At 37.3% G+C, this 14335-nt stretch overlaps 1 protein-coding gene across 6 annotated transcripts in view; it reads left to right on the top strand.

The window, feature by feature from the left end:
• PSPC1 (paraspeckle component 1) overlaps positions 1-14335 on the top strand; it is a 107130-nt gene that overhangs the window by 44622 nt on the left and 48173 nt on the right. For all 6 annotated transcript variants that reach the window (XR_002774997.1, XR_002774998.1, XR_001161570.2 and 3 more), the window contains exon 6: positions 5747-5852. Coding sequence is in view for 3 of the 6 variants with exons in the window: in XM_023517223.1 (XP_023372991.1) it covers positions 5747-5852 (106 nt within the window). In the remaining 3 variants the exon portion in view is untranslated. The remainder of the gene's footprint in view (positions 1-5746; positions 5853-14335) is intronic.

The following is a 14335-nucleotide window of genomic DNA, read 5'->3' on the forward strand; positions in this document are numbered from 1 at the left end:
TTGAGCCCAGGAGTTGGAGGTTGCTGTGAGCTGTAATGCCACGGCACTCTTCCCCGGGGGACAGCTTGAGGCTCTGTCTCAAAAAAAAAAAGAAATGTGTTAATGGGAAAGTAAAAGTAAAGAAGTGAAATCTGAATTAATCTGAAGCGTCTTCACAGTCTGCAGATAAGGGGTATTTAGTACATTTCAATGTACATTTGTCTTTGCACGTGATTTTGTATGTATATATTTGTATATGATTTTACGGTATTCAAGTTATTCTGAAATTATGGTACTCAGGGAGCATCTGCATTTTTACCTAGGGAATTGTTTGCCAAGTCTCAAGCCTCCCTTTAGCACCACTGAATCAGAAACTATAGTGGTGGGGCTCAGCCACCTAGAATCCTCTGGGTAATTCTGATGCACCTGAAAATTTGAGAACCACTGTTGTACACAACTTTCCACCTTTTTCAACTTTATTTTTCTTTCATTTTTATGTAAACATCTTCAGATCTCTTATACTTTTACATGGAAAAGGAAACCTCCCCTCTGCCAACATAAAACCTTACTTTTAAACCCAGTTTTTTCTCGTACATTTTGACTTGATAGCTAGGCTTTTTGAAATGGTACCTTACCCTTCATGTTTCCCCCCAAATAGAAAACCAAGCAGAATATGAGATGGAACCCAAAATAGGATATAAAAATAAAAACAAATGAACCTAATTATGGAATATTACAGATGAATAGCATAATCACACTGAACAGGGATGAAGAAGAAATAAGGTACCTAATAACTTTGGAAAATAGTATCTTGACTAGAGACCATAAGACTAGTGATGAGAAGAACCATTTATAAATTCTGTTATCTAGTTATGAGTATGGATTATGTGTAAACTTTTTTTTTTTTTTGAGAGATGGAGTCTTATTACTTTGCCCACAGCAAACTGAAATTCTTGGGTTCAAGCAGTTTTCCTTCCTTATCCTCCCAAGTACCTGGGACTACAATGCCGGGCTAATTTTTCTATTTTTAGTAGAGATGGGGTTTCACATTGCTCAGGCTGGTCTTGAACTGCTGACCTTAAGCAGTCTTCCCAGCTAGTCCTCCTAGAGTGCTAGGAGTACATGCATGAGCCACTGCACCTGGCCTATGTGTATACTTTTTAAGTGAATAAGTAGATACAGTTTGTCCTCTGTATTCATGAGTTCATATTCATGGATTCAAGCAATATTTTGGGTTTTTTTTTTTTTTTTTTTTTTTTGCAATTTTTGGCTGGGGCTAGGTTTGAACCCTCCACCTCTGGTATATGGGGCTGCACCCTACTCCTTTGAGCCACAGGCACAGCCCCACGCAATATTCTTTCCAAACTATTTGGAAAAAAAAAAGATTTGTTGTCTGTACTGAATGTGAACAGACTTTTTCTTGTCATTATTCCCTAAGCAATACGACATAACAATTATTTATGTAGCCTTTACTTTGTGTTAGGTAGTGTAAGTAATCTAATCTAAAATGATTTAAAGTATATAGGAGATCCAAAAAGGATTTAAAGTATATGGGAGAGTTGGGCATGGTGGCTTGTGCTTGTGATAGCAGCACTTTGAGAGGTTGAGGCAGGAAGATCTCTTGAGCCTAGGAGTTGAGGTTGCAGTGAGGCATGATGATGCCACTACACTCTAGCACTCTAGTATATGAGAGCACCAGGCTTGGTGGCTAATGCTTGTAATTTAAGTACTTTGAGAGCCTAAAGTAGAAGGCTCTCTTGAGGCCAGGAATTCAAGACCAGCCTAGGCAACATAGCCAGACCTATTTTTTGTCAATACAAAAAATAAAAATTATCTTGATGTTGTGACATATGTTTGTAGTCCTAGCTACTTGGGAGGCTGAGATGGGAGAACCACTTGCGCCTAGGATATTTTTTTTTAATTTTTATTTTTTTTCAGACAGTCTCACTTTGTCACCCTTGGAAGAGTGCTGTGTTGTCACAGCTCACAGCAACTTTAAACTCTTGGGTTTAAGTGATTCTCTTAAGCCTCCCAAGTAGCTGAAACTATAGGCGCCTGCCACAATGCCCGGCTATTTTTTTTTTTGTTGCAGTTGTCATTGTTGTTTAGCTGGCCCGGGCTGGGTTCGAACCCACCAACCTTGGTATATGTGACTGGCACCCTACCCACTGAGCTATGGGCATAGCCCTAAGCCTATTTGAGATTACATGAGACATGGATATTGCACTGTATTTTAGCCTGGGTGAGAAGATTCTGATCCTGTCTCTAAAAGAAAATAAGTTATATGGGAGGATGTGCATGGGTTGTCTGTAAATACTATGCCTTTTTTTTCATCAGATACTTGAGTATAGATTTGAGTATCTGGGGGAATTTCTGGGACTAGTCACCTATGGGTTCTGACGTATGACTGTGTATCATAGATAATGAAATCCAGGATTCTCACTCATTTTGGGGGAAATACGAAGGATTCAAATTACAGATGAATAGCATAATCACACTGAAAGGGGATGTGGTGTTGGTTTACAATCAGAGTTATAATTAAGAACTCATTGTTTTTTAATATTGACAGATACGGAAATATTGATGTTAGTTTATATATGTGGGTTAATATATGTACTTGTAGTGTATGTTCTGTCCCTGAGACGCCCTAGAAGCAGTGATGCTTCAGTAAACAAAGAGCACGTCTAGTACCTAGATCATTGTTTCTAAGCACTATTACCTAATGAAAGGAACTACAGGTTTTTTTGAGAAGTGATTGATTCCAGGACTGAAAAACCAAGGTGACACTGAGTATCTTATGTGACACTGAGTATCTTATGTCTTAAAGTAAACTTTACAAGAGTAGAGCATGTCGAAAGAACCCAGGATTCAACTGGGTGTGGTAGCTCCTGCCTGTATTCTTAGCACTTTGGGAGGCCATTCTGGGTTACATAGTAATCCTGTCTTTATAGACAAAAAAATTAGCCAGACATAGTGGTGTTCACCTGGGTCCTAGTTGCTTGGGACAGTAAGGCCAGAGGGTCGCCTGAGCCTAGGAGTTCTACTTTGTTCCATTTCCCCGAAAATAAGACACTGTCTTATATTAATTTTTTCTCAAGAAGACACACTAGGGCTTATTTTCAGGGGATGTCTTTCTCTCTGTGAAGAAATGCATGGCCATCACTAGGTCTTATTATTGGGATAGGGCTTATATCTAACAAATGCATAGAAATCCTGCTAGGGCTTATTTTTTGGGTAGGTCTTATTTTCAGGGAAACATGGTAGTAAGCTCTGACTGCACCACTTGCCTCAAAAAAAAAAAAAAAAGAAAGAAAAGAAAAACAAACAAAAAGTCCCAGCCCATAGCAGAACAAAACATAAAAAACCTAAGCTTCAACTTGAATTAGCTCCTAATAGTCAAAGCTGTAATGGGCTCAGCACCTGTGGCTCCAGTGGCTAAGGCTCCAGCCACATATAGCAGAGCTGGCGGATTCAAATCCAGCCCGAGCCTGCCAAAAAACAATGACAACTACAACTAAAAAATAGCTGGGTGTTGTGGCAGACGCCTGTAGTCCCAGCTACGTGGGAGGCTGAGGCAAGAGACTCGCTTGAGCCCAGGAGTTAGAGGTTGCTGTGAGCTGTGATGCCACAGTATTCTACCCAGGGTGACAGCTTGAGGCTCTGTCTCAAAAAAAAAAAAGTTGTAATGGTTTCACCAACAAAATGATATTACTAGATCTTTATTTTCTTGGTGTTTTTTTTTTTTTGTTTGTTTGTTTTGTTTTGTTTTGTTTTTGCAGTTTTTGGCCTGGGCTGGGTTTGAACCCAACACCTCCAGTACATGGGGCTGGCGCCTTACTCCTTTGAGCCACAGGCGCCGCCCAAGACAGCTATTCTTTACAGTGGAATGCCAATAATGCAGAAAGAATGAGGGAGATAGAAAATAATCATTTGGAAAGTATTAATACTATAGTAGTAATTGGTGCAGACAATTACTCCCCCTCCCCTTTTTTTTTTGGAAACAGAGTTGAGCTATGTTGCCCTGGGTAGAGTTCCATGGCATCACAGCTCACAGCAACCTCAAACTCTTGGGCTTAAGCAGTTCTCTTGCCTCAGCCTCCCAAGTAGGTGGACTACAGGTGCCTGCAATAACACCTGGCTATTTTTTTGTTGTTGTTGCCATTGTTGTTGTTTTAACTGGCCCGGGCTGGGTTTGAACCCGTTGGCACCCTGCCCACTGAGCTATGGGTGCCGCCTACAATGTCTTTAGTGCACTTGTGTTTGGGGGAATGTTGTACAAAACAACAACAAAATGTGTTAAAATTTGAGAATAATAATTCTCTATGTAGAAACATGCTTATAAGAGTAATCTGGAAATTGAGAGCTAATGAAGGTGAATCAGTTTTACATAGCCTTCAGTTAGCCTTCAGTATTTAAACTATTAACAATTTTTTTTGGTGGAGGGCACACAGTTTAAAATATCCCTTGTTCGAAATGCTTGAGACTAGAAGTGTTAGGGACTTTTTTTATATTTTAGAATATTTGTATTACATTTAGTAGTTGAGCATCCCTATCCTGAAAACCAGAAGGATCCAGTGAGCACTTTCTTTTTTTTGGAATGGGGGGTCATGTTAGGTCTCAGAAGTTTCAGATTTTGGAATTTTTTAAAATTAGGAATACTCAACCTGTATTTATTTAAATTTGCATTGATTTTAATGTCAATATAATGTGAATCTGTTACTTCAGTATTATTTGGTGGGTTTTCGCTTTTAATCATGACTTAATTACTGATTTGGTTGTAATCCTACATGTCCACATATAGTGGTTTTTGCTTGAATGTACCTCCAGGACACGGGTGGGCAAAACTGGAATAAGACTAAATAGTAAATATTCCGATCTTTACAGGTCATATCGTCTCTCAGGTATTGAACTGCTGTAGACCCAAAGTGGCTATAGATAGTTCTATAAAGTAAATGGTTATCCTATAAAACTTAACTTTATAAAAACAGGTTGTGGATTACAGGGGATTTTCTTATGGGGCTGATAAAAATGGGACAGAGCAGTTAATAAGGCTTCTGTCTGCACATACTGGGATGTCCAGGCATTTTGGTCCTTTGAAGTGATTTTATCTCTTGATGTATTTTTGAGTGACTTTGAGAACTTTGCTATGCCAGTGATATAGATTCTAGACTTTTCTCTTTTTACAGTAAGTGGGCATATATTTGAGCTTTCGTGAACTCTTTTTTTTTTTTTTTTTTTTTTTTTTTTTGAGACGGAGCCTCAAGCTATCCCCCTGGGTAGAGTGCCAGGGCATCACGCTCACAGCAACCTCCAACTCCTGGGCTCAAGCGAGTCTCCTGCCTCCGCCTCCCAAGTAGCTGGGACCACAGGCACCTGCCACAATGCCTGGCCATTTTTTGGTTGCAGCCATCATTGTTGTTTGGCGGGCCCGGGCTGGGGATTCGAACCCACCACCTTAGGTGTATGTGGCTGGCGCCTTAGCAGCTTGAGCCACAGGCGCAGAGCCCGTGAACTCTTTAATTTCTTGAATATGACCAAATAACTATCCTAGTTATATGTTGTTACTTTATTTGGTTAATCTTAGTTATTTTATTTCTTTGTTTGATTTTTGATATTAAAGGCTTGAACAAAATAGAAGGAAGATAAATAAATATAAGACATGATGGCCAAGCACTAATCACAGATTAGGCAAAATGCAAATGAAATAAATATTTAATTATGGCCCACATGTCATATTGCTGAAGTTTTAGTTTGAAAATTTTTTTAGACATGAAGAGGAACATCGTCGTCGTGAGGAAGAAATGATCCGACACAGAGAACAGGAGGAACTGAGGCGACAGCAAGAGGGCTTTAAACCAAACTATATGGAAAATGTAAGTAAATAGTAACTAAAATGCATTTTATATTGTCCGGTTTACAGTGGATATTTAGAATTCTTTAGAATTTGGTTTATATAGTAGTCTAATCTTTTTGCATTTATAATGTTAAACCAGCAATTTTCTCAACCTCTTACAGGTAGTGAATTAAAATTAGTTTCTGAAGATAATATTTATGTTTTATGAATTTAAAATTTTTATTGATATTTTAAGAATATATTGTAATAAATTAGAGATTTCATTATATATGTGTCATCTCCACTTGAGTGTTTTGTTTTTCTTTTACTATATACTGATAATTTAAAAAATCTTTAATTTAGAAGATTTTTGACATGTACTGAATGACACAAGCATGTGGTCGTAATACAACCATAACAGTTACAAACACATGGCTGGTCCTTTCCTTCTTTAAATATGTCTGCTTTATTTCTAAAATTATTTTGCGTGAAATTCTTGACATAATTTCATCAGTAGTTATTTTCAGAATATATCTTTCAAAGATGAGCACTTTTAAAAAATAACTTTATTGGCTTGGTGCCTGTAGCACAATGGTTATGGTACCAGCCACATACACAAAGGCTGGCGGGTTGGAACCCAGACTGGGCCAGCTAAAACAACAATGACAACTACAACAAAAAATAGCTGGGCATTGTGGAGGATGCCTGTAGTTCCAGCTACTTGGGAGACTAAGGCAAGAGAATCGCTTAAGCCCAAGAGTTGGAGTTGGCTGTGAGCTGTGACAACATAGCACCCAGGAAGATATAGTAAGACTCTGTCTCAAAAAACAAAAAAACCCAACTTTATCATATCTTTAAAAAAATTGGCAATTCAGGGCGGCGCCTATGGCTCAGTGAGTAGGGCACCAGCCCCATACACTGAGGGTGGCAGGTTCGAACCCACCCCGGCCAAACTGCAACCTCCCCCCTCAAAAAAAGGCAATTCCTGTTTATTTGTTTTTGACAGAGTCCTGTGACATCACAGCTCATAGCAACCTCCAACTCTTGAGCTTAAGTGATTCTCTTGCCTCAGCCTCCCAAGTAGCTGGGACTACAGGCCTCCACCACAATGCCTGGCTATTTTTTGTTGCAATTGTCATTGTCTTGGCTGGCCCCCGGCCTGATTTGAACTCGCTAGTCTTGGTGTATGTGGCTGGAGCCATAATCACTGTGCTGCGGGTGGTGAGCTAAAACATTGGTAATTCTTGATCATTAACTTGTTAAAGCTCAGGTTTACCCAGGTCTTACAATTTTTTTTTTTTTAGTTGGTTTCTTTGAATTTGCTGTTGTCAGTCTATAGATTTTCCCTCTTCTTTTTAAATCCCCCTGCCCCTTTTAAGCAACAGCATTATATGTAGTATCTCATTTCTAGATTTTGCTGATTATGTTCTTGCAGTGATATTTAACTTGTTCCTTTATCGCATTTCCTGCATTAGTTCAGAAACTCGATTTCACCCAAGTTTTTGTTTTATGGGGGATACGCTGGTGGGGCAAATAAGACTATCAAATCTGTTTAAAAAAATCTATTAAGTTGGGGCGGCGCCTGTGGCTCAAAGGAGTAGGGCCAGCTCCATGTGTTGGAGGTGGTGAGTTCAAACCCAGCCCTGGCTAAAACTGGGGGGGAAAAATCTATTAAATTTTTCTGATAACAAAGAACCTCATATTCCTCTTGAAAGGATGCCAGTTTAACTCTGAAAAATATTTAGTATTATTTTTTTCTCTGGTGTCCAAAAGCCCTGATTCTGTAATTAAAGTTTAACTTTTAATATGAGGCTAAACGTATTTATTCAGATTATTGCTGCTTTTTTTTTAGTCTTCTGTCTCAATTCTTTTTTTTGTAGAAAATTAAAAAAAATTCTTTTATTATAAAGAATGTGCTCAGTAAAATAAGTCCTAACTTGTAACAGCAAGATATTTTTATCTTATTATCAAGTAAATATCCATTGAATGAAAATTATGCAGCACTGGAATTCAAATGGAGATTTTTTTATTCTTCATAAATCATTTCTATAGGTCTAATTTAATTGATTTTGAAATTCTGTTCCCAAATTAGGTGACTTGTTTTTTAAGCATTCTAAATTTTTGTGGAGCTGTTTTTAGAATTATTTTTTTCTCATTGAATACATATAACACTTAATGACATATTTTAAATTGCCATCTTAGCTTTTTTGTTACATTTGAACATAAATCTGTTGGATTTATCAATGTGAGGGTCTTTTATCTTATTACAGAAGAAAGTAAAAATTTTACGTTTTCCAGACTTACATTTGAAAAATAGTAATTGGTGTTTTTATCTTCAAATGGAATCCTGTATAGGCTGTATATGATACATTTTCTTAAGGAAACTTCTTTTAGAGGATTAGGAAATTCTGCTAACTCCTTTTGTTTACCTGAATATTTACTAAAGTGCGTATAGTAAAAATCAATGTAATTACCTTTCTTAATATTTTTTGGCATATATTTTACATTTTGGGAGTAAATATGTAGCTATTTGTAATGTTATACATAAATAATTGTTTAGGGGATTAGGAGGAAATGATGAAAATGTGTTTTACCAGATTGAATAAGTTAGCTATATCATAAATTCAGTTGCAGACTCCTTTGAAATAATTTCATAATTAAAAATGCTTATGGCAGGGTTTTCTATTTGTTTAGTGGTATTTTAATACTGGTATAACTAACAGACAATTTTAATTTTACTTTTCTTTCTTAAAATTTGAAACCTTGCTAAAGTTTAAAATAGAATTAATTGCAAATTCTTATTTAAACATTTTTGTGTTTAAATGGGCAAAATTTTACAAATTAATTTTGTAATTAACTTTGAGACTAGATTAATCAGATATTTAAAAGTATACTGAGTTTATTGGCATTTCAAAAATGGATCGATAATTGTTTCACAAGATTATGGTCATAGAAAAAGTGATAACTTAAATATTAAGATAGCCCTTTTTTAAAGTAAAGTTTGTGTTGCACGCTTTTGAAACATCATAATAAAATTTGGCTAGAATAGAAGTTAGCAAACTATAGCCTGGGATCACTGCTTGTTCTCATACTTCACTACAAAAGAGAGAAGGATGATACTTGACTTTTTCAAGGATTATAGTAGAAAATTAAAAAAAATAATACTAGAAACTATCTGTGACCCCACCGTAACTTGAAATATTTGCTCTCTGGCCCTTTAGAGGGAAAAAAAATTGTTGAACCCTGGGCTTCAATATTGGTCATATTTAAAAAAATAATCGGTATTTATGCTAGTAGGCTACAAATCCCTCTTGATTTTCTGTTTTTCATATTTCAAACAGTATGTAAATGAGGTATGATATATAGATAATATTGGAATTAGGTATTTAGAGAGAAATACAATATGTATTTTATTAGATATTTTTTGAACTTAAAAATTATATGAATAGGCATTAACTTTTTTATTATTTTGGTAACTGTTTTATTTGGTTCCTAACTTAATAATTGCTTCTCGTTAATACAAACTTACCAAGCTCTAAAAGCTCTTTATAGTTCTTTCTTGTATTAAGAGGAAAACATTAATAGGAAAATGTGTCAATAGCAGTATATTGAGGCAGTTGGTGTCTTTGGAGAAAATTGTTAAATTTAAATTTTTTTTAAAAAAGATTTGAAATTGGGCCCTCTTACTGTGCTTTCTTCTTTTCACTGTTAAGTTTAAAGGGGAATCAAATGGTAATTGTTCAGTTTGCCCGAGTAATGAGTAAAGTAGCTTTCTTTCATTAGTTTTCAGATGCCATCTCTCATTTTTTTCTTCCCTTTCTATTAGAATTATTCCAACACAACAATGTATGGGGCTTTGAAGAATAAAATAAATGTTGATTTGTATATTATTTAAATAATGATTTTTAATATAACAAGGGATGAGGGAAAATACTCATCATGTTTGGTCATATTTTTCTTTGTTAGCCTTCAACTCAATCATAATTTTATGGTAATACATTTGAAGAGTTTCAAGGATATAAGTCAGTTCTGCATCAATTATAAGTTGTTTTTATTTCATACTTTATTTTTCCTCACAAGTAAAACTTCCGATAATTGCTGTTGTAATTATAAATTAAACTTTTATTCTTGTAGATAACATACTTTTGACTGCATTAAGAAGGTATACATTTTAATAGTGTGTTTTAATTATATATAAGTTTATCCTCACCATAAGCATATTTGACCATTTTCTAGGCAGTGTTTACTAAGTTGAAGTTTCCTACTTATCACAATCACATATTGGAAGTGACTGTTCTGGAAATAATGAGAATTTTATGACATTGTTGTGTGTGGTTTCTTTTTTGTTGTTGTTGTTATTGCACTCCCTGAACCACAGGCGCCGCTCGTGACATCGTTTTTTTTATAGTTCTCACGATAGGCTGTTCCACTTACTACAGTTAACTTGTTTAAACATGTAAGTACTATAGTATACCACTCTTTATTTGTGGAAATAGTTTGTGTTGGAGTAAATTGCAGATTTTAATTCTAAATTTTTTGGGGGGTGGGGTGGGGACAGTCTCATTATTGTTGCCCTTGGTATAGTGCCCTGGAGTCACAGGTCATAGCAACCTCAAACCCTTGGGCTCAAGCGAGTCTCCTGCCTCAGCCTCCCAAGTAGCTGGGACTGCAGGCGCCCGCCACAACGCCTGGCCATTTTTTGGTTGCAGCCATCATTGTTGTTTGGTGGGCCCGGGCTGGGGATTCGAACCCACCACCTTAGGTGTATGTGGCTGGCACCTTAGCCGTTTGAGCTTGAGCCACAGGCGCTGAGCCCTTTTTGTTTGTTGTTGTTTTTTTTTTTTTTTTTGTAGCTACAGAGTCTTACTTTATCACCCTTGGTAGAGTGCTGTGTTGTCACAGCTCACAGCAACCTCCAGCTCTTGGGCTTACGCGATTTTCTTGTCTCAGCCTCCTGAGTAGCTGGGACTACAGGCACCCACTACAATACCTGGCTATTTTTTTGTTGCAGTTTGGCCAGGGCCGGGTTTGAACCCACCACCCTTGGTATATGGGGCCGGCGTCCTACCCACTGAGCCACAGGCGCCGCCTGATGTAGTTTCTTAAAGTAAACTTTACTTCTTGAGTAATTTTTTTTTTTTTTTTTTTTTAAACAGAGTCTGATTCTGTTGCCCTGGGTAGAGTGCCCAGCATGTCATGGTGTCATAGCTCATAGCAACCTCAAACTCTTGGGCTTGAGCAATCCTCTTACCTCAGCCTCCTGAGTAGATGGGACCACAGCATCTGCAACCATACCTGGCTAGTTTTTCTGTTTTTAGTATAGATGGGGTCTCGATTTGCTCAGGCTGGTCTTGAACTCCTTGACTTCTAGAGATCCACCTGTTTTGGCCTCTGAAAGTGCTTGGATTACAGGCATGAGCCACCACGCCAGACCTTGGGACCTTGGGACCTTATTTCTGGCCCCCTCCCCTAAGGGTCTTGTGCTTCAGCTTCCACAGCCATATGCCACTGGGCCCTGGCAAGACAGTGCTTTTCAGATGTACAGAGTAACTATTCAGGGAGCATTTTAAAGATGTGAATCTTAAGTCATATATTGGTTTAGTTTCTGATCTAGGTGGATTTTGATGCATTTTTTGCTAAATCCATTAGTTTTGAACTTTGCAACACAACTCTTGTACTTAAAAAAGAAAAATGCCAGAGATCTCGTCTACCAAGTATTTTGATTTAGTAGGTCTGGATCGGAGCCATGGGACCAGCATTTTTAAAAATTCTATACCTTGCTTGTCTTTTTTCTTAGCAAAGGTTTTGAAATCCACTGGCTCTACACTGAAATGAGACATATTGAAATGAGAATAGTAGATGAATTTTTTTATGGATCCTAGGGAGTGTGACTGAAGAGCATGTGTGGTATGCTTTAACATTGGGATGGGGGGATTCATATAGATGACTATTTATTTGAAGCAGAATCCTGCTGTGTTGCCTGTATTGGAATGCAGTGGCTATTCACAGATGTAGTCATACTGCTGTGCAGCCTGGAGCTCCTGGGCTCAGCAATCCTCCCACCTCAACCTTCTGAGTAGCCAGTACTATAGGTGCATGCTACTGCACCTGTTTTTAGAGCACAATTTTTTTTTTTTTAGAGTACAACAGCATTTTGTCTGAATAGTGTTCTTTAGAGTTTGGGTGTAGCAACCTTGAATTGGACTTTCAGACTATTGTTTGAAACTATGCCTTACTTTTTAGTCTTTTAATTACTTCATTCAGACTAGGGATTGAGAGATTGAAATACGTCAGACTCAACCAGCGTGCTACCTGTTTTTGTAAATGTTATTTCTAACACAGCACATTTTTTTGTTTGTTTATGACTATTTTGTCCTATAAAGGCTGATTTGAATAGTTGTAACACAACTGTTTGAGACCGTATTGAGACCGCATACCGTACAAAGCCTGAAATACTTAACATTTGGTCCTCTACCGGAAATGTTTGCTCCTCCTGATCTAAAGCCAATCTGAGAGCTGGGGGGAATCTATAAAAAGTGGCTCATGTTAACGAAACTCAGAGTTTGTGAATTATAATCCAAATTTATTAATTTATATATTCTTTTTCAGTGTTTTTAGAAGGCTTACTTGAACACAGAATCTCATATCCCAGACCCAAGGTTCCTGAGGAATCCAAATTATTTGTGTCCAGAAGGTTCATTGATAGTCATGGTTATAAGAGAAAAGATTATGGGGAAGAACTGGTAAAGTGTTGCTGCCCTACAGCTGATACCTTAGGGTCTTAAAATCTTTTATAATACTAATCAATAGAAGTATAAGACATTGTTCTTTAAAATGTTACCTCTTGTTGATCAGTATTGCCAAATTTGGCCAGTTACTTAACTGGTAAGAACTTTGTTAGCATTTTTTCTTCTGTCTGAGCATTGGTTTTCTTCTCTTTATTTTTGAGACCGAGTCTAATTTTTTTTTTTTTTTGAGACAGTCTCACTGTCACCCTCAGTAACGTTGTGGCATCACAGCTCACAGCAACCTCAAACTCCTGGGCTTAGGTGATTCTCTTGCCTCAGCCTCCCGAGTAGCTGGGAGTACAGGCGCCCACCACAATGCCCGGCTATTTTTTGTTGCGGTTTGGCCAGGGCCGGGTTTGAACCCACCACCTTCAGTATATGGGGCTGGTGCCCTACTCACTGAGCTACAGGCGCCTCTGGCGTCTAACTTTTTCAGTAGAGTACCTTGACATCATAGCTCACAGCAACCTCAGACTCCTGGGCTCAAGCGAGTTTCTTGCCTCAGCCTCCCTAGTAGCTGGGACTACAGGTGCCTTCCACAACACTGGCTATTTTTAGAGACAGAGGTCTCGCTCTAGCTCAGGCTGGTCTCTTAATTCGTGAGCTCAGGCCATCTGCCTGATACCTCTCCCATAGTGAGCATTGGTTTTTCTTAATCACCACTTGATTTAATTACAACCTGACTTTTCCTTTTTGTTCGTGATGAGCCTGCCACTCACAAAACTCCAGAATTTCCAACCAATAAGAAAAATTCCATTAATCAGTGTAGGCAGAAAGAAATCATCTCAGTTGTTTACTAGCAGGTACAAATTTATTTTCTGAAATGATGTGTGAAATTTTGAGAAAAGTTAAAATTTTGTCATTTCCACATGGTCATCATTCTTTTATCTGCTATTTTTTGAATCTCTAACAAGTAGTTTGATTATGCTGGCAATAGCAGATTTTTTTTCCTGAAATTTTTGTGGCCTCTATATCATCCTCTGAAAATAACAGAAGAATTATTTGCTGGAGGATTTGGTGTCAGATTTAGGTATGAACTATTGCTGGTATAATGGTGGCCCAGTCCCACTGGTTTGGACGTGTTGGTGAAAATCAAAATGGATAATATCAGTAATATTATCAGTGGTCTCGCAATGTTATACTTGTAACCAGTTGGATTATTAATATATTTTCATTTGTTCATGAGCAATTTGATTATCACAAGAAGCCAAGGGGGGTTTGAATATTTGGTATGTTACTTAGACTTTTGTTGTCAAGTGAAAACAGATTTAAAGTTTGTAATATTTATATAATCTAAAATAATCTGTATAATTTTGACAATTTGGATATCTGGGTTGGAAGTATGTGTCGGTTTTAACCAGGTATTGAGTTATTTAAATCACTTCTCAAAAGAATTTATTCCATAGTTTTAGTAATTATGTAATCGTAAGTGGGAAACCTTAAAATTTTTCATTAACACTGGGACAAATGAATATGGATATTGTTTAAAATACTCTTTATATAGCAGGCCTATAAAATGTGCTCTTTTTTTGATGTATCCCATTTATTTATTTATCCCATACATTTATTTAAGAATGTATAATATGGACTTAAGTAAACCAGGATGCATGGTTATCCTAATCCTATTCCAAGTAGTGGTTTTCTTTGTTCTATTGTTCACATTTAAAAGTCTTTTCTGGGCTCGGCGCCTATAGCTCAACCGGCTAAGGCGCCAGCCACGTACACCCAAGGTGGC

Source organism: Otolemur garnettii, unplaced genomic scaffold (genome assembly GCF_000181295.1).
Source record: "Otolemur garnettii isolate 467f Iridium unplaced genomic scaffold, OtoGar3 scaffold00106, whole genome shotgun sequence".
In the NCBI taxonomy this organism is placed as follows: Eukaryota; Metazoa; Chordata; class Mammalia; order Primates; family Galagidae; genus Otolemur; species Otolemur garnettii.